The sequence below is a fragment of the Bacillus rossius genome, chromosome 1, assembly GCF_032445375.1.
Source record: "Bacillus rossius redtenbacheri isolate Brsri chromosome 1, Brsri_v3, whole genome shotgun sequence".
Classification (NCBI taxonomy): Eukaryota; Metazoa; Arthropoda; class Insecta; order Phasmatodea; family Bacillidae; genus Bacillus; species Bacillus rossius.
The window spans coordinates 25,306,789-25,331,709 of record NC_086330.1 but is presented as its reverse complement, the minus strand read 5'-3'; the positions used below and the strand labels follow the sequence as shown (position 1 = coordinate 25,331,709).

Here is a 24,921-nt window from a genome sequence, read left to right as displayed (position 1 = left end):
GGCAGAATGTACCTCGATATGGTCGACGAGTTGACCACTACGTCGGGTACCTTGCGGAATTCATGTTCCGTCGTAGGTATCGCGACGTGGGTGAACATCTACATCATTTCTTACTAAGTGCGAAGGAAATGTACCCACCTCCAACTTAGGTGAGTTTTTATCGTTTCAAATTTTTATGTGTTATTTTTTTTATAATGTTGCGCGGAAAAAAAATTTACGTTCGTTCCTACTGTTAATCCTTTGTTCCGTTTTGTTAGGTTAGGTCAGCTACATTATAAATGCTCTAAAACTAAACAACCATTAAAATAAATTTATTTATTTTTAATGTCCATTCAGTTTTTAATTATTTATAATGTAGCTGACCTGACCTAATCTACCTTTGTCCCGTTTTGTTAGTTCAGGTCAGTTACATTATAAATACTTAAAACTATACAACATGTAAAATAAATTGATATTATTTTTAATTTCCATTTAATTTGAAGTATTTATAATGTAACTAACCTTAGCCTACCTAATGGAAAATTTCTGTTATTTAGGCATTCACGCGCACACGGCCAAATATAAAATGTGGACGGTGGAATGATTACATACGTCTTGTATTGCAAAATAAGAACGGCGATATCTCCAAAAGTAATTAGAATTTTTTATCTCCACAGGCGGTTATGAAAAGAGAACGTAAAATAGCATATAATGAAAGTTATTTCATATTTGTACGATTTTTTTTGGCACTAATCCGTACACTACATATTTACCAAATATATTATTAAACAAATCTTTTAATTACGTACAAGTTTTGTAATGGAATAAAACAATCAGACTTGATTACTATATTATACATATTGACGCCGCCGTCAGTGCTCCCTCTGAGAGCACAGGCCGTTATGTGTCCTCAACACCTGATCAGTGTCAGTGCGACGAACACGCCCGCGCGTGTAGCATGGTGCAGTGCCTCGAACGGCGTGACGTCAGTCACGGCCGGCTAGGTGTACAAAGCGCCCGGCCGGGTGTGGCACTGCGCAGCTAAATAAATTATTCTGCATTTGATAAAACAAACAAAAACTAATACTTGTAAATTAACTAATAATTAATGTAAATTAAATAACCAATTTGTAAACTATTATCGTCACTAAACTGGCCGAAATCATCTTCCCGCGCTCCGCGGTTTTCCCGCGGAATTTCCCCCCTCCCTGGCCCCGGTGGCCAGGGAGGTCAGGCAGTCGCCATCCAGCACTCGCCAGGGCCGGCAGCCCAGGCACGGGGAACCCTCAATTTTCGCGCCAACATCACCAGTCATTGTAATAGGTAATTATAGTCCAACCATTTAACTCAGCTCCCCGGTCGGCCCGAAACGGCCGTTCGAGATTTCGCACAGTCCATTAATATAATGTAAAGCCCGACAACGGGCTTTTCGTGTGCTACGTAATTAATTAGGTGACCCTCCGTGGCACCTGCGCGTCACGCTTGTGAATCCCACATCGGGAATTAGTTCATCGCCCACGCGGGGCGGCACTGCGCCAAATGCGGACCTAACTTTTCAGACGAGTCATTAACTGGGACGTGCCATGGTCACGTGTGCGATATCCTGTCGGATTCCGCCGTGCCCGTACCCAGCGTAACGTGGCCCTCGCCACCACGAGGAGTAGCCGCCATTATTTAACCACCTAAGTGGGACACTTATCCAGGCCCGAACCCGGGACTAATCACAGTGACTGTAGTGTAGTGTTTTGTATCAAGTAATTGTGTATGATCAGGCGTCCGCGTATTTCATGTTGCGTCCCGCGAACATTCACGTGTGTAGGGACAGACTTACCGCTCGCCGAGCATCCAACTAGCCACTCGCCGGGAACCACCCCTATTGACGTACCAGTCGCCGGGTTTCCGTGTGTCCGTAATAAGTACCACCAATAGAGGGTGGTGTGCGTGGAGCATAGGTCGACGATGAAGCGGCCAGTCACGTGAGCGTGTCAAGTGTAACGTGTGCGACGGAATAAAACAGCTAAAAGTACGTGTGTGTTTTTTGTTAATACGGCGTCCTGGGAGGCTATAACAGCACGGGGGGCCCTTTGTCGACGCGTCCCTGCCTGCAGTCACGAGGCCAGGAACCCCACCCTTGAGATCCAAATTAATCAAAACATTTCTAATTCACGTAAATTCAAATCAGGCAGCGGGGACGGCGTCAATATATTGTAGATTATTAGCAATGTCATTATAAACAATCACTAATACACGTCTATCAATGTAGAACTGCCAAACATTAACAAATTATATTGTATAAAAATTATTGCTTTTATGGGTCTGTTACTACAATGACCTCATGGATAATAATTAAAAAAATATTTAGGTTACCTTCTTTTATTTATTTTTTATTATGTAAGGAAAAGAGGTACCGTACTCACAACATTACCGCTGTTTTTACGAAGTCGCGATTTTGCACATTTGCCCTATTTATTTTATTTTTTTCTTGGCAGAAACTGACAAGCACACAACAAATATAAGTTGATGAAGTAATCAGAGCTATGGCCTTTGCCAATCTTTCTATGATACCCAGTAAAGAAAATAAGAAAAATGTTTCACATTACGTAGCAAGATATTGATATTTTTGATAAATAATAACATAACCATTTTGTAGAGTGTTTACATTATCTCTCCTCCAACATGCGAAAAAATGAAAACATTTTGAACTATAGATTACGAATGAAGTAGAGTGACGTTAGCTTTAGTCGCGTTCCTAACCATAGAGTTTATACAGAGCGCTTGAAGTGACGATCAGGCTGGCTATCAGCAGTAGACAGCAGATGACTGCTACTCTGAAAATGGCAACTGCGTCGACTGAAAAATGAATGACTCCTTCGCCTTATAGTAGGTTTACGACTAGAAATTAAGAATTTAGAATTAATCTTGTAGGTACCTACTTATGACTCGATGTTATCTAGTGGGTATGTTGATTATCGTGTACGAGTTTTGACGGGTCTTTACGAATCGTATGTTCACTTAAAGTGGGTATACAATTGAAAAACTAAAGAAATATAAACTTAACCTGTAAGTCGATGAACAAGGTTAAGCTATATTGCGAATTTTTAGTTTATGATTGACTTAGTGGTTGTTAATTTCAGCCACTGAAAACGGGCTAGAATGACTAGGTTAAGTTGGTTTCGAATCCCAGTTACATTCGAAACACATACACGTATCATAATTATAATATCGTGCGAGAAAACTCAAGAAAGAGCAAGCAAAGCATTAGTGCAAAAACAGCATACCTATCACATATGACATTTTCCATATCTCATATGGAATAGATATTAGCATTTCTAGAAATAGTATTGAAATATTAAATATATAATTTGTGATTCTCATTTGTGTACGAATTCTACAGTATGAGCTTAAAAGATACTACTTTTAGGTTCAATCATACCCATATTCTGGTATTTCAAGTAGGTACCTACATAACTAATGTTGATGTCGACCCAAGTGTCTCCCGGGCTCCTTCAGGCCATTATGCCTCACCAGCACCATCTCTTGCGTGTGTAGTGCGATGCAAGTGAAGGTGACGTGCGACGTTTTGTTTCCATACAGAATTTGACATATTATTTTATTGTAAATATATTTTTGTGTTACAGTTTTTTGTATATATTGACGCCGACCGCCAATGCTCCTCTGTCGCATAGACCGCTATGCCTCATCAACGTCTCGCAAAAGCGTGTGCACCGAACGCGCCCGTGCGCGCAGCAAAGTGCAGTTCGTGCGACGAGGCGAACGCCATACAACGAGTGCTACACCGGCGCAAGGATCCGGCCGGGTGTGGCATATCCTTCCGCCGCACTACAACAAATTGTTATAATTATGTTTTTCCACAGGATTTTATTAAACATTATTTTTTATTAATTAATAATTAAGTCTTTGCAAAATCATGTTTCAATGTGCGATTTGTCCCGAACCTGGCCGGTTCAGTTTCCCGCGAAATTCACACGTTTCCGCGGGAGGGCTGGCGGGGGAGGGGGGTCGCGCGCGGCGACACCGCTAGTGTCCTTCGAGAGCTCAACCAGGCCGGCAGCCTGCGCGCAACGCGGAACCTTCAAACTTTGCATTCACCGACATGTAGTTTTCCATAGTGTAATTTCTTTTCAACCTTTTGTACAGTTCCGCGGTCGGCCTAAATTTACCATGAGGTACTTAACTTAATTCAATCAGTGCTCAAGATGAGTGTTCCACGTCATACGTAAGTACTGTGGGGAGATTATGTGGTTTCACGTCGGCGCTTCACGCCCAACCTAGCCTACCGGCTATTTAGTTTTGGCCCGCACGGGGCAGCCAGCAGGCGACACGTGCTATCAGACTTAATAACGATTCAGTCCCTGGGACACACCTAGACACCACGTAGAGTCGCCGGAGACACGGGCCTACGTGCTGCTAGCCCAGTTTATCAAGTGTAATGTATTAGTGGAATAGTTGTTCGCCTAAGTGTAATTCGTCATGTCAGGGCTTATGTATCACCGTCGTACGGCAGTGCGCCACCAAACTTAATCCAGAGCTAGGTATTAGTGTAGTGTATTGTGCTTCAAAATATCGTGTGCCATGTCAGAGTGTCTTTTGTAACTTTCGCATCACGTAAACGAGTCTGCCCCTCACGCGCATAAGAATCGTGAGCCGCCACTGAGGAAGTGAGCTGCGCGTGTGACTAGTCGCGTCGGGCAAACCGTTACGGCCAGAACGGGCAGCACCATGTATTGGGCTGTGCTGTATTAAATTCACGAACTATCTGAAGAAGTTTTGTGTTATTATTCAGGCGTCCCGAGTGGCCTCAACAGCTCGGGGGGCCCTACTGCGTTGACCCCTACCTCTAGCCACAAGGCCGAACCTTCCCTGAGATCACGAACTGAAAAAAATCACGTCTAAATACTCAGAGGTAGCGGGGACGGCGTCAAATTGGCGCCCGACTAGTGTGGCTTTCATTTTCTAAAAATTAATTTCCAAATTTTGTTTCAAATTTTTCAAATTTTTTCTCAAATTTTTCAAATTTTATACTTCAAATTAGTGTACCAGTAAGGGCTCGCGTAGGAAGTCGGGAATCGCGCGGAAACGGACGCGACGCGCAGACAGCCAAAGGAGCGGGCACCTGGCGATAGGCGCGCGTCAAGTTACACGCCAGACGAGATAACGGCTGTGGGAGCGGAAGTCCGCGCGCCTCGCACACGGATCAGGTGGCGCAGCTGCGCAGCTGCTACGCGCCGAACAGGAGCACGAACATGAGCCGTGATGGAGCGGTAAAGATAGACATGGAAGGGGTATGCCACGCATGCCTTCTGCCAGGGTTGCCAATAAATCATGCCGCGGCAGGGGTTTTCGCCACCTGTACCTGCGACACAGATAGGAAGCACAAAACAGACTTTGACAACAGAAAATCAGGGCCGACGTCTACAATTCAGTGCGGCGCGAGGGGATGTCATCGGCGGCCCGATGAGGTGGCGTTCTGCCACCAGTGCGGCACCGTGAGGCACCGCTCGTGCACCGAGGCCCGGGAGTTCCTTAACTTCCGGAATGGGCTATTCATGTGCCGCGCGTGCGAGCTCGCGCTGGACAGACCGTCAGCGACGCCGGCGGCCCCTGTCGCACCGCGCCCCGGCGGCACCCTCAAGCTGCCGGAGTTCGGAGGGCAGGAGCACGAGGACCCCGCAAAGTTCCTGCGGACATGCCGAGACAGGCTGGCACGATACGCGGTGCCTACAGATGAGTGGACGGAGAAGGCGTGCGATCAGCTGAGGGGGTGTGCCCTTGACTGGTGGACCACAGCCGGAGAATACGGCATGGAGTGGGGTGACTTCGCCAACGGACTGGAGGAGCGTTTCAACGACGCCCGTGCCCGGGCCCGGTGTCAACAGTCACTGTTCTGCCGGCCTCAGGAGGCGGGGGAGAGCGCGGAGGCCTTCATCAGGTCTAAGGCGCGGCTCCACCGACAGCTGGCGGAAGGGGAGGACGACAGCAGCATGCTAGGGGTAGTCGTCCAGCTGATGCTGCCCGAACTGCGGCCATTCCTTAGGGCCGCCACCGACAAGGGACTGGAGACGTTCGTGCGGTTGGCGAACGAGGTGGAGCGCGACGTGCAAGTTGTCCGTCGCAGCCGCGAGCCGCCCACCCGACGGCCAGGTGCGTCGCCACCGATGTTGGCGGCCCCCGAGGTCTCCAGGGCTCTGGTACCGTACGTGGAGCCAGTGCCGAGGCAACAGGGGGAGCAGCCGTCCCGACGTACCGCAACCAGGGAGAACACCGGGGCACCAAACCAGGGGGCTCCGCGCTGCAAGTACTGCCGTGAGGAGCGGTACCACTGGCACGACGTCTGTCCCACGCGGGCAGCTGTCTGGCAAGCCCGTGGGGCGGGCGGCCCCACGTCGGGAAACGCCCGCTAGGGGGTAGTGCCATGGCTGGCCACTGTCCCTGGAACCCTAGCCCGGCCTCCACTGTCACCCCGGCGCGCCCCGTCAGGACGGACGGGCGCGGCGCACCCGACTCGTCAGCGGCCTGCACCGGGTCGTCGGCGAGCCGCACCGGACACCAGGTGGCCCCGGCGACACCGGCAGCACCTGCGGTGTCCGCGGACACACCGGCACGCCCCGTCAGGACGGACGGGCGCGGCGCACCCGACTCGTCAGCGGCCTGCACCGGGTCGTCGGCGAGCCGCACCGGACACCAGGTGGCCCCGGCGACACCGGCAGCACCTGCGGTGTCCGCGGACACACCGGCACGCCCCGTCAGGACGGACGGGCGCGGCGCACCCGACTCATCAGCGGCCTGCACCGGGTCGTCGGCGAGCCGCACCGGACACCAGGTGGCCCCGGCGACACCGGCAGCACCTGCGGTGTCCGCTGACACACCGGCACGCCCCGTCAGGACGGACGGGCGCGACGCACCCGACTCGTCAGCGGCCTGCACCGGGTCGTCGGCGAGCCGCACCGGACACCAGGTGGCCCCGGCGACACCGGCAGCACCTGCGGTGTCCGCTGACACACCGGCACGCCCCGTCAGGACGGACGGGCGCGGTGCACCCGACTCGTCAGCGGCCTGCACCGGGTCGTCGGCGAGCCGCACCGGACACCAGGTGGCCCCGGCGACACCGGCAGCACCTGCGGTGTCCGCTGACACACCGGCACGCCCCGTCAGGACGGACGGGCGCGGCGCACCCGACTCGTCAGCGGCCTGCACCGGGTCGTCGGCGAGCCGCACCGGACACCAGGTGGCCTAGGCGACACCGGCAGCACCTGCGGTGTCCGCTGACACACCGGCACGCCCCGTCAGGACGGACGGGCGCGGCGCACCCGACTCGTCAGCGGCCTGCACCGGGTCGTCGGCGAGCCGCACCGGACACCAGGTGGCCCCGGCGACACCGGCAGCACCTGCGGTGTCCGCTGACACACCGGCACGCCCCGTCAGGACGGACGGGCGCGGCGCACCCGACTCGTCAGCGGCCTGCACCGGGTCGTCGGCGAGCAGTACCGGACACCAGGTGACCCCGGCGACACCAGCAGCACCTGCGGACCGCCTGACGGCAGCGGCAGCGCCCCGGGAGCAGTGTGGTGAGTCGTTCCAATTAGGGCAGTTGGGACCTGGGGCGGGGCATTTACTCCGGATTCCCGTCAGGATGGATGGACAGCCGGTGCATGCTCTTGTCGACACGGCCGCCAGCCACACGTATGTGTCGGCTCAATGCTCGAGCGTACGGGACATTGACTCAGGGGCGGAGGAGGTACAGTTAGCGACGCAGGGGGCGACAGCGCGTATTGTCGGCCGCTCGAACATCACCCTCTCCATCAGGGACCATGTTAGTCACACAACAGCACTAGTAGTAGAGGGACTACGGGAGACGCTGATCCTAGGTCTGCCTTGGCTGGTGCAGGAGGACGCCACTGTGGAAGTCAGGGAGGGGAGGTTGCACGTTGGCCACCACGAGCGGCGCACAGTTTACAGCCTGGGCTATCGGCCACCCGCCGAGCAGGGGACACCCATCACGCTCGCGGACTTGAGGAACGGTGTGCCTGCTGCCCATGTAGAGCTCATAAACAATGTCTTGTCTCAACAGCCACAGGTGTTTGCGGCCACAGATATGCTCCGCCGTACCACAACCACGGAACACACCATCCCCACCCGACCTCACCAACCCCAGTTCGTAAAACCATACGGGTTCGGACCCACTGAAAGGCACGTCATCCAGATACAGATCACGGAAATGTTACGCGATGGAGTCATCGAACCCAGTGAGTCGCCATACAACTGCCAGATTGTCATGGCGAACAAGAAAGATGGCTCCATGCGTTTTTGTGTGAATTTCAAACCAGTCAATTCAGTAACCATACCCGCCCCACCACCGCTCATCAACATAACAGACGCTTTGGCGGGGCTGGGCGACGCCCGCATCTTCACGTCCCTGGACCTCAAGTCCGGGTACTGGCAGGTGCCGGTACGTCCAGAGGACCGCCCGAAGACCGCGTTCACTGCCCCTGACGGCCGGCGTTTCCAGTTCTGTGCCATGCCGTTCGGGCTGATGGACGCCCCCGCGACCTTCCAGGCCATGATGGTGCGTGTGTTAGACGGGTACGCGGGCGAGTTCGCCGCCGCGTACCTGGATGACGTCATCATCTGGTCACGGTCATGGGAGGACCACGCCCGGCACCTCGGCCTGGTCCTTGAGCGGCTGGCCAGACACGGCCTCACGTGTGCCCCCCAGAAATGCCACGTGGGCGCGGCTGAACTGGAGTACCTAGGGCACATGGTGGACGCGGAGGGTTGCCGCCCTCTGCCAAAGCACCTGAACCTTATTGAGTCCAAACCCGCCCCTCGAACCCGCAAGCAGCTGCAGAAGTTGATGGGCCTTCTCAACTGGCTGCGCTCGTTCATTCCGCATTTTGCCAGCGTCACCGCCCCGATGACAGACTTGCTGTCACCCAAGCTCCGGTTTCAGTGGACCAGCGAAGCGGACGCCGCCCTGGATGCGGTGAAACGGCAGTTCCGCGAGTGCCACCAGCTCGCCCGTCTGCAGCCTGACCTTCCCCTGTTCCTTCAGACAGACGCCAGTCAGGAGGGGATGGGGGCCGTCCTATACCAGGTGGGGGATAAAGGCGTGCGCCGGGTGGTGGAGTACGCCAGTGCCAAGTTCGGCCAGCCCGAACGGCGGTACCATGTGAACGAGCAGGAGTGCATGGCCGTCGTTTGGGCTATGCGCCGCTACCGCCACCACCTGGAGGGCCGCCGGTTCACGCTGCGGACGGACAGCCAGTGTCTCCGCTGGCTGGACTCCGCCCAGGGCCGCAAGTCGAAGTTCACGAGGTGGGCGTTGATGCTCCAGAACTTCGACTTCGCGGTCGAGCACGTCCCTGGACGGGACAACCAGTTCGCCGACGAGTTGTCGCGCCATCCCGACCCACACAACACGTTTCAGGATGACCAGGACTGGGAGGGGCTGTTGCCGCCAGGGGGAGTCGCGCCGCCGGTCACTCCAGGGGAGGCGCCCGCAACTTTATTCCACATCCCAAGGGCCCCCGATCATCCCGCCGTCTTGCCTGTGGAGACCCTGAGCGGATTAGTGGAATTCGTGAAACAGGCCCAGCGGACAGACGACCCCACACAGGCCGAGGTGCGGTCATGTGGGGAGCAGGTTCACCCCTACCACAGGTGCGTGGACGGGGTGTTGGAGACCCGGGTACCAGGGGACATGGACGCCTGGCGCCTTCATGTGCCGCTCGGTGCCCGCGAGCAGGTCATGGGCTTCCACCACACGCACGAGCTGGCGGGACACCCAGGTGCGCACCAAACCCAGTTAGACATCCGTAAGACCTTCCATTGGCCGGGGGTGACGCGGGACGTACGGGACCTGGTGCGGCGCTGCCAGCAGTGCCAGCAGAGGAAGACGAGGCGGTCTGACGGGGTGGAGCAGCAGCGCCCCCGACGGCCCCGCGACCCGTTTCACACCCTGGCCCTGGACATAATGGGGCCCTACCCGCGGACCACCCGGGGAAGGAGGTTCTTGGTCGTCATCACAGACATTTTCACCCGGTGGGTCGAGGCCTTCCCGGTGTCCAACGTGCGCGCCGGAACCATAGCCGCCCTGCTGGACCATGAGATATTCCCGCGGTATGGTTTCGCGCGCGTGCTGTTGACGGACAACGGCTGTCAGTTCAGCGGGAGGCGCTGGAGAGCTGACTGTCGCCGTTGGGGTCTCGACCACCACACCACCCCCATTTACCATCCCCAGGCCAACCCCACTGAGAGGCGGAACCAGGAGGTCAAGGCGCAGCTGCGGCTGAGGTTGGGGGACGACCACTCCAAATGGGACGTCCACCTGCCGAAGCTGTTGTATTGCCTCCGGCGCCGCACCAACGCTGTCACCGGTCATTCCCCTGCCGAGCTTCTGTATGGGAAGAACTTGGCTTTGCCCGGGGAAAGCAGGGTGGCCGATGTTGCCATGGGCACGGTGGCGCGCCCCAATCATGAGGAGGGGAGGGAGCACGCCAGACAACGGCAGGCCCAATTCCTGGCGGCCCACACGCCCATGACTAGTCACCCCCCACCCCCCATCCAGCCAGGTCAGCTGGTATACGTCAGGCAGCACCACTTGTCGTCCGGGGCGCGTAACTTTTGTGCGGGGTTGGCGCCCCGATGGTCGGAGCCGCGGGAGGTCCTGTGGAGGACGGGCCCCTCATCCTATGCGGTCCGGACGCCAAGGGGGCGGCCCGCTAAAGTGCACCGGGACGACCTGCGCGTAGTCGCGCACGGGGTCAGAGTTGGCCCAACGACCCCCTCTTCACCATCCCCCACACTCCAGGAAGCCACAGATACGCCGCGGGAAGGAGCAGCACCTGAACCCACCACCCGGGGGGACATGCACACGGGCGACACAGACGTGGGTAGCCCCGATCAGGCACATGAGTGCAACCAACCCGACCTCCGGGACACCCCGAGCAGGTCCCCGGTGCCGCTGGCCACAGTTCCGCACGTCCCCGAGGAGGTGGGGAATCCGTTGGTCTGGTTTCCTGACGAGGAGGGGGAGGAGGTCTGTGAGGAGGAGGATGACGAGCCACTGTGGCCGCTGGACCTCAGCCTGGCGGACGCCACGTTCCGGGTGTCCGTGGACGAGCCCGAGGAGGGGGAGGAGGAGCCGGACAGTAGGGATAGGCGCCCCACCCGCAGACGTCGGGCCCCGGTCAGGACGTGCTGCGCGGAGGACAGCGAGCCGGTAGAGTTCGCTCCTGTCCCCGCCGTGGAGGCGAGCTGCCCGACCACCCAACCGGACACGAGGGGACCTACCACACTCTGCACAGTGGAGACCCCTACCAGCACAGTCCCCACCACACGACCACAGAGGGCCCGCCGACCCCCGGCCTACCTGGCGGATTACGAGTGGTCCAGGTCCCCGTCGAGCTACTCCACCCGGGCGCGACCCGTAAGGGGCGATCCAGGGGTGCCAACACTTGTGGCCGGACCCCTATCATTCCCCCCGCCCACGTCATCCATTCCACCACCCTGCCACACCCCGACCACACTGACCCCCCCACCCACTTGTCACCATATTGAGCTAGAAGAGGCGCACGTCGCTGCCCAGTCCCAGGGGGGGAAAGGACACGGGTCAGGGCGTAACCCCTTATCATTCATTGAGTGGGAGAGGTATTCAGGGCAGAATGTTTACATCACAACACACCACCACTCCGCCGCGTAGTGTAGGGCTCGCAGTGCGGCGAACGTCAGTGAAGTGCTCAGCGTGTGAAGCGGGGCGTTGATGCACATAGCGGTCTCAGAGAAGGGGGGGCATTTGACGCCGACCGCCAATGCTCCTCTGTCGCATAGACCGCTATGCCTCATCAACGTCTCGCAAAAGCGTGTGCACCGAACGCGCCCGTGCGCGCAGCAAAGTGCAGTTCGTGCGACGAGGCGAACGCCATACAACGAGTGCTACACCGGCGCAAGGATCCGGCCGGGTGTGGCATATCCTTCCGCCGCACTACAACAAATTGTTATAATTATGTTTTTCCACAGGATTTTATTAAACATTATTTTTTATTAATTAATAATTAAGTCTTTGCAAAATCATGTTTCAATGTGCGATTTGTCCCGAACCTGGCCGGTTCAGTTTCCCGCGAAATTCACACGTTTCCGCGGGAGGACTGGCGGGGGAGGGGGGTCGCGCGCGGCGACACCGCTAGTGTCCTTCGAGAGCTCAACCAGGCCGGCAGCCTGCGCGCAACGCGGAACCTTCAAACTTTGCATTCACCGACATGTAGTTTTCCATAGTGTAATTTCTTTTCAACCTTTTGTACAGTTCCGCGGTCGGCCTAAATTTACCATGAGGTACTTAACTTAATTCAATCAGTGCTCAAGATGAGTGTTCCACGTCATACGTAAGTACTGTGGGGAGATTATGTGGTTTCACGTCGGCGCTTCACGCCCAACCTAGCCTACCGGCTATTTAGTTTTGGCCCGCACGGGGCAGCCAGCAGGCGACACGTGCTATCAGACTTAATAACGATTCAGTCCCTGGAACACACCTAGACACCACGTAGAGTCGCCGGAGACACGGGCCTACGTGCTGCTAGCCCAGTTTATCAAGTGTAATGTATTAGTGGAATAGTTGTTCGCCTAAGTGTAATTCGTCATGTCAGGGCTTATGTATCACCGTCGTACGGCAGTGCGCCACCAAACTTAATCCAGAGCTAGGTATTAGTGTAGTGTATTGTGCTTCAAAATATCGTGTGCCATGTCAGAGTGTCTTTTGTAACTTTCGCATCACGTAAACGAGTCTGCCCCTCACGCGCATAAGAATCGTGAGCCGCCACTGAGGAAGTGAGCTGCGCGTGTGACTAGTCGCGTCGGGCAAACCGTTACGGCCAGAACGGGCAGCACCATGTATTGGGCTGTGCTGTATTAAATTCACGAACTATCTGAAGAAGTTTTGTGTTATTATTCAGGCGTCCCGAGTGGCCTCAACAGCTCGGGGGGCCCTACTGCGTTGACCCCTACCTCTAGCCACAAGGCCGAACCTTCCCTGAGATCACGAACTGAACAAAATCACGTCTAAATACTCAGAGGTAGCGGGGACGGCGTCAATATTTTGCTCATTTTTTATTATAATTAATTTTGTATTGAAGGGTTATGTATTTGTGTAAGTTTTAATTGTTCACCGGGCGCCAAGGGCGTGGCTTCCGCCTGTGACCAATCAGCGTGTTCCGCAGGCTCGCAGAGGGGAGAGACGCGGGCGCTCGGGTGCATCAGGGGAGTGGGAGGCAGTCGTGGACCCGGCACGAGAGACAACGGATGTGTTTGTGATGTCGCTCCGGGACGGTGAGGCTGAACGGGCGCGCTATTTGCAGGAGTTCTAGACTTTTCCATGCTGAAGCGATTTCAGCTTTGCAGTCGAGTCTGTTACTTTGTCATTCAGTCGCGCCCTCTCATCTTGTCATTTTTGCTCACGTGTGTTCTTCTCTTAATTTTCGCGAGTCATGGTTTAATTTTGCAAACTGGACATTCACCGTCGTATGTTCTGTGCTTTTACATTTCTTCCCGGTATTTGTGGTGTACAGTCGGACAGACATCCTATTGCGCGCGGGTCTTAGAGAATTCTTTCCCTTACAGTGTGAGTAATACTCGTCACGGGCGGGACGTCCCGTATTTTCATTACCATATTAGTGCGCGGAACCGGGCTTCGCCCAATAAAGAAATAGTCACAGGCGGAAACGCGGCCGCCCCATGTAAAGTGTTCTTCTTGAGGATAAAGAACCAGGAAACTTTATTCAAATTGTTCTCATTTCAATTCTGGAGACTAAGTCCCTCGGCCACGTGGCCCGGACCCCCCTCTACCGAACCCTGAGTAGCCGGCAGGATGGAAGCATGTCAGGGACTAGTCGACCAGCCTACGACAATGTCACAATAGACAAAAAAACATTGAAAAATGATCAATCGCTAAACGACTCCGATACAAAATTCACCCCAAAAGGCAGATGGTATTTAATAAATATGTCTGTTTGTATAACATGGCCACTTTCTCATCCGTTTCAATTAGGTGGAATTAACGACCAATAATTCAATCATACACTATAAATTCGCAGAAGGTATTTTTTTACCATGTACTATACTCATCGGCGTACAGGTTAAGTTTATAATTCTTGAGTTTTTTTTAATCATAAACCGACCTTTAGCTCAGATATTACCAAAGGTGAAGTCCTCGGAGTGCTGGAAGTATCCTACCTCAGGTGACGATGCGAAGCGATTGGGGGAGACATAGCTCCCGAGGTGGGTCGTCCGTACTATCGTGCCAAAACTCAAGTATTTTATGCAAACCAATTACAATTCAAATGCTAAAATATAGAATGGTCTTTGGCAGTCCGGGTCCATTGTAGTTGAATGCTATTTAAATAATAAGACATATGATTATTTATAATAGCTCATTAACAATAGCACATTCGACTTAAAGAAAAAAGGTTTACATTACTGATCATTAATTACCTACCTATTTTTGCAGAAGTGTTTCCCTGCCTACAAACTTTTTTTATCCACATGATTAAAAAAATTTGCTGATTGTTATTTTAATTCACATGACATTCCTATGCTAGCTGTGCCAATCAACTTGTGGACTCTTTTTAAATTATTACCAATAAGCAGAAGCATACAAAAAATTTCATTTCAATTCGTCCCCACACCTTTAGAGGTGGGAAGATGAATTGAACCACTTTGCCCACTGTTGACTTTCAAATTATATCAATTTTTTAGTGCAATGATAGATTTTTTCGGCAGGGATGATGTATCCCCACCATCCCCCCCCCCCACCCCTTTTCCAAGGGTATGCCCCTGCCAATAAGAATAGCATAGGTCAACCATTGGTACATAATACATAATAAATACACCTGTTGCACTTAGTACACCAAGCCCTAAGATTTGACTATAACACCAAAAGCCTTCAAGAATTTCTTATTTAGAACATTATAGTGTTCCACATAGTTATGCTTGTGGTGAACTACTAAATAACTACAAAATCATACTAAACTATACACGGATTTTAACGACTATTTGACCTACCAACTTGTGTAGTGTATGCTGGATAGCCAGTAACTCTGATCTCCTCTTCCCGCTTTTCTTTGCCGGCCTTTTTCGCTTTGAGCATCTCAATAGCTTCTTCCTTAGTCACTACGTCTGAGCTGCAACACAGAGTGTTTCCAATTAACAAATCTTCATGGTGAATGTTAGTATCAAATTGGTATGGCAAAAACCATAACTTGATATCTGTTTTGAGTAATATACAAACTATATATTTAACCTCCTTATCTATCTAAACAACTTGGTAACAATAAAAGATTTATAAAAAGTGTAAAGAGCAAATTTTTAATGTAAGAATATTTTTGTGGATTATTTTCTGTTAAATTATCTGAAATTTCGATCAATATACAGACCAATGTACTAACAATTATATAAAAATTGTGAAATTAGCAATAGAAACAACTGTTGCAGAAGCTTACAATTACATAGTTAAAACTTTTAACCCAATTTATTTACTTTAACCGAGGCATGGTTTGAAATTATTCATTCATATATTGGGGTTCAAATATAATTATACTCAAAATTGAAAACTGCAAAACACATTAAAATCATACATGAGGACAAATATATTTGGGCCTTTTCCGCACCTTTAAAGAGGCTAGGAATGTTACCACAATGTGTGATTATTAAATATATTTGATTCTCAACAATACATAATGTATTACCATTATCGTTTAAGAAGGGTATCCTCGTGTAACATACAATTTTTAGCCCAATTCTAGGCAGGGGCAGCTCTGAGGCAGAGCAAGCCAGGCAACCACCAGGGCCCCGTTGCCCCTTATATAATGGCGTAATTTCACCGCAATTTGATCGTTATAATTTATAAAATCAACCCAAGTGTATTTCCATGGGAAAAGGATATTGAGCATTTTTAAGATAAATGAGAAAATCGTCGAAATTTAGGTTTCATGTTGACTTGAAAATGTTTTAAAGATCTTATTTTTTCACATTTTACTAAGGAGAGCCGCCGAACACACACTCCTGTTATCTCAGGGAGTTATTCCTTCCCCCTCCCAACTCACAAAGACTGTAAGGCACCTCTTAAAAATATTCGGGTACCGCATAAATAAACAGCCCAGCGTCGTGCAAAGTCTGGGGCCATCACTGACCCTAGTGATAAAGTGTTACCATTGTTAAAAATAGAAATATTTATGTTTTGTTACAAAAATATGAATGCTGTGCAGAGTTGTTTTTAGAGCTGATACAGGCTCGTGATTTTTTTAGCAGGAACTCACATATATCTGAAGTCGATGGCCGACACAAGCTGTTCCGGCTCCAAGTCCACAAGCAGTTTCCACAGTGGCTTGTGCTCGAGCCGCGCCCACAGATCCCATAGCGCGTTGACTATGGCGGCTGTCGCCAGGTGCACCACGCCTTTCTCTGGTCCGATCTGCAACCAAGCCCCCATTCCACAGCACTGTCTCGCCTGCCGTCGCGGGTTAATTCATTTTGACGTCCAACATGTGAGCTATCGGTATGCCACATTTGGTAGGAGTAATTTCGTGAGTGGAACGGAAATGTGTAACCACGGTGCTGCAATCTGTGGCAGATGGCATGGACCAGATTTTACAAAGCCACAGGAAAACTTTGCAGATTTAACTGTTTGGTGAATTTTAACAAGATGGACAGTATTTTAATAAAATCGCTTGTCGAAAATCAGGTCCAAAGCAGATGTTTAATTTTTTTTCAGGTCTTTTTCTCTTTTATCGGAACCATTTCATTATATAGTTTAAAATTTCACTTTGCAATTGGGATGATTTGATAGTCGATGTAGCTGCTCCGGCAGCAAATTCTAGCGGCGGGTGCGGAAACTACTTGTGATTCGCGTCTAGAAATTTGTTTGATAACACAAATTGTGTATATTTTTCACGCTCGGTATTATTTTAAAGAATTATACGTTAATTTTCGTTTTCGATTTTCGTATTATATTTGCAACTTGAGAACACATGAATTTGCTCGTTACCTACCGAGGTTAGATGTTACTCATCTCGAGCGAGTAAGTTACTGAAAGACACACTTATGGTTTTTTATGGTCGGTTTTTTTATTAGGAATACACATAACACAGTCAGTGATAACGCACACAAGAATGCTTATTATGTCTCATATTCAAAATATTTTTTTCTTAAAAAAACATAATCCAGCATGGTGGGTGCTACAAGCTGAGCATTAGTACATGATTTAGCTATGTCTGGAAAATTGCTGCGCTTCTGCCGCCTGGAATTCACGCCGAAGGAAAACTCACCCATCGCAACTGCGATTCACTGGTCAGTTTGCGCCAAAACGCGCCGAAATTTTGGAAGATGTCTGCCGCTTCTTGGCCCTCCACCAGCCGCGCGAGCGTCTTCACCGCCTGGACGACTGCGGATAGAGAACATCATCAGTCACCACATGGTAACTATGGTACATCGCTTTTGTAGAACAGAAGTCAGCCTACTAAATTCTAATCCTGGGGTGGTGGACTTTAATGCCTCCTCGGAAATGAGTGATTATGGAATTGGCTTGCAAAGCCTTAGCCCACTAGCTGGGAACGTTAATATACTCCAAAAAAAATATTAATTAAATGTTTCACATCATCCATTAAACACGCCACCAAATTAATTTAAATTCTACGTTGAAAAAAGTCTCCTGTTGTTTGTGCACGGGTGTGAAACTGGAGTAGGAGTTATCTTCACTAGGACCTGTAAGAACTTCACAGCATCGCGCATAATGACAATCGACTAGCGACAAGATACACATCGACAAGAGCGAAACTAAGTAACTTGCGTTTCAAGTTAACCATGACTGATTTTCACCAGCACTATATTGACTAAAAGGAATGCCAGCAAAATACGGCGGGTGCCTACCTATCTCAGTTCCTCGGCCCAGCGTGAAGGTGAGCCCATGGCCTTCGACCTCCTTGTCGGTGTAGATCACCACGTAGGCGCAGGAGTAGTCTGGATCCGTGTGCTGGAACATCACACATGTCACTCCGTTGCGGGTGATATTAAAAGTCGAGATGTTCATGGCCACTCTACCGAGTCTGACGGTATCTACATTTTAATTAACCAATTTTATGTATACCATATTATGGGATTGGCAAATTTGGGGCGCGGTTACACGAAACGCCGAACTACTTCATGTGAACAGGTTTTAAGTAAACATGTTAACAAATTCTAAAGTGTACGGTTACACAGCATTTGGCATAAAGTGTTTTCAACTCCAAAACCGATTGTCTACTGTCATCGAGTAAATGTGTTGTGAATCCTATTTATTTGAGCAAATGTGCCTCCGTTATAGAATTACATACTGATATTTTTTGCTGCAGTCGGTAACATATTACACGAACTTGTGCCACGTAGGCTACATTCTCCAGCTTGAATTTTTCGCAAAAAAAAACTGTTTATAGTCTCAACACTCAACAGCCAAACAGAGTATTATATAAAAGAGATGTTCTGAACTCTTTTGACAACCTGTTTAGATTGAATGAGAAATGGTCTCGAATGAAACATGATCAGACTGAGTAACCTCACGCGAAAGTTGAACACTTTTGCCTGAAGTATTTCAGAGTCTCGTATAACCGGCCCTTAGTGTTCGAAAATCTTAACCTGGTTACTCCCGTGTTACGTACATGCTACTAAAATAAAGTCTGGCTGAAATTAAAACAAAACGCAAGTTCTGGAGAGAGAGCGATATTTCATTTTACAACAGCATTCCAAACATGTAAACAAGAAACGTATGACGATGAATTTATCTTCACATCAGGCAAGTTAATTTTATTTGTCAGCTTGCGTTGAATTTAAGTAAAGTTATGGACCGCAAAATATTATTTAAGATAAATCGAAACACTATCTTCCAGACATTGGTGCCTCCCCGCTTGGCACTGCGAATGAAAACAAATATTAATAGGAACTAGACAATTTCAAGCAGATTAGTTAATGCACGAAAATTGCCGAATTGCAGGTGACATTCATGTCTTATTTAATCTTATCGAAGATTCTAATCTACCCCTACATTCCTCCCCTAGCCATTCACTTTGAATGGGCAATAGTCTCCTCTCGCTCTACCCAGTGTCGAAGCCCATGCATACAGCCTTGCATCACTCATTAATAATTCATGCTCTTGCTTAGAGATGTCTCAATTTCGTATTTCAGTCAGCATGCGTGCGCGTCCACCAATTCTCGACCAGAGCAACCTACAAAGATTGCAAGGGTCAGCGGCAGGGCGACGGAACTCTAGGTTCGTAGAGACAGATCCTAATTGTTTTGGGGGGAGGGGGGGTTGCAGGGGAATTATATTATATGACCCCCTAATAATCTACTATAAGGATCAGGTTCTCAGGAGTAATAAACCCGCACCACTTTTAACGTATATGAACTCATTTATTTTTACTATATAATAGATGCATATTTAGAAATATATCACGTCAGTTAAATGTTTACTGTGGTTATCTGATATTTGCTAGTGTGACTTGCAGTTTAAAACATGTGTTCAATACGCAAAAGGGTTTTAATTTGATCCCCTCAACCCTATAATCCCAGATGAAGTACAACTTTCTGCCGCCCCAGGCCGATGGTGCAGTAAATGGGTAAGAGGCAAAAAAAAAAGTTTCTAACAAGTTGTATTTTACTCCAGATAGGAAATAATAGCAGTCACCAGTTTCTTTTTTCTACTGAGAGTTATCCAAACTTTGTCCCGCGGTCTCTATCTAGAGAGAATCTATGACACTGTAAAATGTCGCACCTGGCATTCTCGTGGTACTGACTAAGTATGTTCCCCGAGAACGACCAGTGAAATAAGCGAAGTTTAGAGACCAGCTGTTACGGAAGCTGAGCTGATCTCGTAGCAGTGATAAGAGTGGCTGGCAACTAACCCACACCAGGAAACAACTTAGACGTGAAGTCATCATCACGACCATTGGTATATAGATTTAAGCGATAACATTTCAGTGAGAATTTGTTACTCATTTAAGGATACCAATTTTTTTGTATTCTACACCTTACTACGACACATTTAGTTATTTTTTATAACAGTACAGTGTTAATTTTAGATGCAGTTCTTCTAAAACTCAAAATAAACTTAAAAATTTTATATGATAAATTTTATTTAGTCACTAATATCACCATTATTTCCTTACAACATTGAAAGGAGTGGGATGTTTGGGTGATAGTAACGTTAGTTGTAAAAGGATGTATGCATTTAAGGACTGTGCAATCCTCCACTGACTTTTTAAATATATTTTTTTCCAGTGATGGTAGGGTGATCTCACCATTGCATCGGAGCCATCCGCTCGTAAGGAAGTTGGGAAGCGTATGTCTCTGACGTGTACATTACGGATCTTGATGCCATGTGGTAATGGCATAGCTGGCGACTTCCTGAAACCATAAAATATATAACTAAGTCCGTTGGATTAACACCACAAACGTGCCTCGCTTCTCCAGAAACTTTTATTGAGTTTCCTTTGTACGAGGATGTTGCAGAGTACCTTCACGAAATGCTGATGTATTGGGGGAAATGTACCAAACAGACTTCCTGAAGGATACAGGGGCTTTTCAACGTCGTCCAACAGCGCTGACTACACGGGGAAGACTTCGGTCCGAGCGAGGAAAGGTAGTGTAGCCTGCCAGCTCGTACAGCAACATTGCAGTGTCAAAGCTGCTTGACTTTAGTGATGCGTTAGCAATATCACAGTCTTGATGCTTTTGCTGATCACATTGATTACATCCCACGAGGTAAGGCGGAATTGCTATAGGTCGTCGCCTCCATCCGTCCGTTATCCGTCCGTCGGTCATGTGACCTGCAGCCAATCGAATGGCCCGAAAAATTATTTCCGCCTATCCGTCAAAAGCTTGGCAAGCTCTAACGTTTGACGGACGGACGGATGTATCATATCTATGGTTTTGGCCGCGGCAGTCAATTGTTAACGAGAACACAGGCCTGTGGAGTTTGTATTAGGTCATTCAGATGTTTTGTATAACAACACTGCGGTCCTTAAAAATTACGTTTAAATAATTTAATCACGACTCTGAATTTTTCCGACGAAAGACTTATACAATACATACATAATCACGACATAAATAGCTAACAACAACTATACATATCTCCAAGGGGAAAACATGGCTTGTTGGAAGCACTTATTTGGGAAAATATTCTGACGGACGGATGAAGTCAAGTTGTAAATCGCTTTGGCAAGATGCGTGGAGTTGAGTGACGGACGAAAGAGAGTGACGGATGGACGGATGGCGGACGGAGGCGACGGGCTGTTGTAATTCCGTCTTTAGTGGGGAAACGCCGACTCGAAAACAAGACAAATAGCGTGCAGGCTGGCAACGATTCTTTTTTCGACCTGTCGAATGACCTTGGTACGTGATAATGCCAGCATATGTCGTAATTTTTCGACAGTGGCCGATTAAATATTTATGCTACACAGGTATTCTGCAAATTAAATAGAACTACTGAAACATCAACAGTACGTTTAATTTATGTTTTTTTTTTATAAAATATTACAAGTTTATTCCAGTGGTGTAGTGCAACTAATTACTCGACTAAAACACAAAGCCTAAGTATTTTGCCTGCACATTTACGAGCAAGACAAGCACTGAAACTTTACGGACGTTTCAACGAAGAATTTAACTCAAACAAAGAGTTCTTCGTAATTTCAAATAACTGAATCTTCGCAGAAACTACGCGTATTTCGTCTAGCAGACTGTATGATTCGTTCCAAACAAATGTAAATACAGAGGTGGTCAACGAAGAGTGTTCTTGCTGGAGACTTAACCAGTTTTTGAATGTTTGATTAATATACTTATAATATTATTTTTAATCATTTTAAAAATAAGTAAACTTAGTATCCATAAATTTACGAAGATCCCTGGGTAATATGTAAACAGCGTTCTTCGTAAATTGAAGTTGACAATTTTTAACAGTGAGCGAAGCAATCGGACCACTGTAATGCACTAAATAAGCTTCTCTGATTAACGGCCTTGTTCCGTCCTTGGTGACTTATACATGTGGCACGCATCTGTTTTGTTATTACCGGTAGTGACGACGCAACACAAGGACACACGACTACGCCATTTTCCTCAGCGTAGGCCAGTGTAAGTGGTTTGGTCCAGACGTTAGATGACAGTGCTAGGAGTTCCCGGTTCATATCCAATGTGTGACTCTATGCGTGTAAGTTAGCTATTCTTGCCCTTATTTTGCAAACACAACATAAAGCCTAGGCTCTGATGGAAAAAAAAAATATATATAATGAAACAACTCTCTCATATTTTATAAATTTAGAATTCGGTTAGCAAACGTATATTACATTTTTGAGTATAAACCAATAAATTGTACACATTATAGTATATAATATTATAAAATAATGATCATTTAATATTCATTAGATTCATAAAAATATTTTAAAAATATATAAACTTAGAAAAAAACGTTAAAATTTTAAATATTTGACTCGCTGTATAAATGGTATTCTTATGAAGGGAGATCAATCATCTAAGTTGCATTTAATGCTATAGTAAGCAGGTGATTACGAATATATTTGGTTTTGAAAACTTTCCTATAATTACTGAAGCTATGTGTGCATCGATGTAATGTGCAAATGCTTCGATGTTTGATTTCAGATCATGTGATACGTTAATGCATTGTAAATAGCTATTCTTGTAAGTCGTATTCATCAATTGCTTTATTTATATATAATTGTTCTTCGGAAGAACATATAATAAAGATGTGAGGAAAACATCTGTATTGAAATAATTAGTAAGTAAGAATATCACATAACTGCATATGAAGCAACTGGCGTAAACAGTCTTTCAATAAGCTAAAAAATAATAAATAAATAAAACAAATGGGTGCGTGTACTTATGTACGCGCACTAGAAGTTATATTTTCTTGGCGTGAATCAAAACTAACTTTAATTTTGCATGCAAATAATAAATAGAAATCAAATTAAAGGACTGGGGCGATATTGTATATACGGTTGGTAAAGTTTAAATTCAAATTATTTATTTTTAATAAATACTCAGTATGAAATATTAATACAAACACGTATATAAAATTAATTATTTGATTTAGTAAAATAATCGAGATGAATTTTAATTAATAATTAAAATCAATATATTTAATCTAATTTATTAATTTTAATTATTTATTAAATAAAAATGTAATAATCTATAATTTGTAATGCAAATAAATTATACACCGGAAACATTTTCTCACTTATGTGAATGTAATTGAACATACATTTCAAAAAGTTTATAAACACAATTTCTATCACTAATATTCTCAATAAATAAATTAATTTTTTTTTTAATAATATGGACCAGTAAGTATATGATTAAAAAACACATGTATAATTTATTTGTATGCAGCCTTTTTTCATCCTGTCAATTTTTGTTTCATGTTGCGCGCGCATCGTAAAAATTCACTGTCATAATTTATTCATAACGTGCCTGAAGAAGTATAACTTGAATAAAACATATTTTTTTATTATTATCACTTGGTGCGGGTGGGTACTTTACATCAACATTCAACCCTTCATAGACTAGGTAATACGAGGGCGGATTGTAAGACTGTACCTAAAATGTTGCATTTTTAGCATGCGAGAGTGCACTGTGTTTGTCAGCGCCATATAAGATCTCTGCAATGTGGCAGAGCGAGCGGAGTTACATTAGGCGCCCTCTCGCGTCAGCGACCTTGCATTCGCACATTACGCAAACCATAATTATTCTCGTCGTCTTTCATCCCGGCGCAGTATTTACAATTCTGAACGACTACAGTGAAACTGTTGCTGTTTACGAGCAGTAACTAGCCTTGAAATAATTTCCCAATTATTTTGACGCCATCACAACCTGGCATGTCATCAAAATGAATCAATTTCGACTGTCTTTTGTTTGCATTTACACATTTTTGATACTTGTATTTTCTGCCAATGTTTAATTGTACGCGTACAATATAGTCATTTGACAGTAATAGATAACCATAAAGTTTGGCTAAGCAATTAAATATCGTAATATTTTTTTACATTTTTAAGTTCTTTTTTCAAAGACCACAAAGATGCATGAAAAAAAAAAACTGCATTGGCTTTTCTGAGGATCCTGTGAGAACCCTTGCATCTATTCGGAAGATCGACAAAGATGAATTATATCGTTTTTATGTTAGCCTTTTGAAGGATCTTGAACGCACGGCGACTTGCAGTATCGGAGCAAGCGACGACGTGCTCGCTGGCGTGACGTAAGCGATACGGACGTACCTGATAGGCTGATGGCGGGCTGCAGACGGCGCAGATGTGCTGTGCTCGGCCGAAGCAACGTCCCGACACTGGCAGTTCTTTAGAGCCGTTCAAGGCTCTCCATTAGCACCCGGCAGAAAGCATAGCGTAGCGCTTCGCCGCAGCGCCGTTCCGTTTTTTTATTTTAACACGTCCGTCGCCGGTTGCCAGGCCGTGCCAAGTGCGACCTTGGGCGCGCTATCAGCTGGTCCCGCCTAGCCGTCCACTCGGCGCGTACGTAGCCTCATCGATTAACTTCCTCGCCTCCGTGCCTCGTCATTTCGCCGCCAGGTTGAGCGCTTCAAAAATATTTAGACAGAGTTGAAAAATACCAATTGCATTTTCACCCTCGTTTGATAGCTGTACGCCGCGTGACTATGATACAGTATATCCATATAAAAGATTGTCCCAGTTATAAATTTTAATAGTATCAACTGTAAGCGTTTGTAAGAGTGTTGGTTCAAATCATCAATCAAAGAGTAACTCAGTTTCATACAAGCTCATGCGTGAGTATTAGACTACTTTATGTTCTCGTTTGCAGCGCCACCTACGCAAAATGGCGACTCCTGGGCATAAAGCATGTTGTGTTCTGCAATTTGCTAAGAGTGAA

At 47.8% G+C, this 24,921-nt stretch overlaps 1 protein-coding gene across 3 annotated transcripts in view; it reads right to left on the bottom strand.

Moving 5' to 3' along the window:
* Positions 1-24,921, bottom strand: part of LOC134533334 (mitochondrial enolase superfamily member 1-like) — a 151,515-nt gene that overhangs the window by 17,426 nt on the left and 109,168 nt on the right. For 2 of the 3 annotated variants that reach the window (XM_063370859.1, XM_063370853.1), the window contains exons 2-6: positions 20,313-20,418; positions 17,911-18,013; positions 17,310-17,425; positions 16,302-16,456; positions 15,049-15,167 (exon numbers count right to left, since the gene is read on the bottom strand). In XM_063370859.1, the coding sequence (XP_063226929.1) occupies positions 15,049-15,167; positions 16,302-16,456; positions 17,310-17,425; positions 17,911-18,013; positions 20,313-20,418 (599 nt within the window). Of the gene's footprint in view, positions 1-15,048; positions 15,168-16,301; positions 16,457-17,309; positions 17,426-17,910; positions 18,014-20,312; positions 20,419-24,293; positions 24,501-24,921 lie in introns of those variants that run through there. The other variant, XM_063370865.1, reaches the window with a different exon arrangement.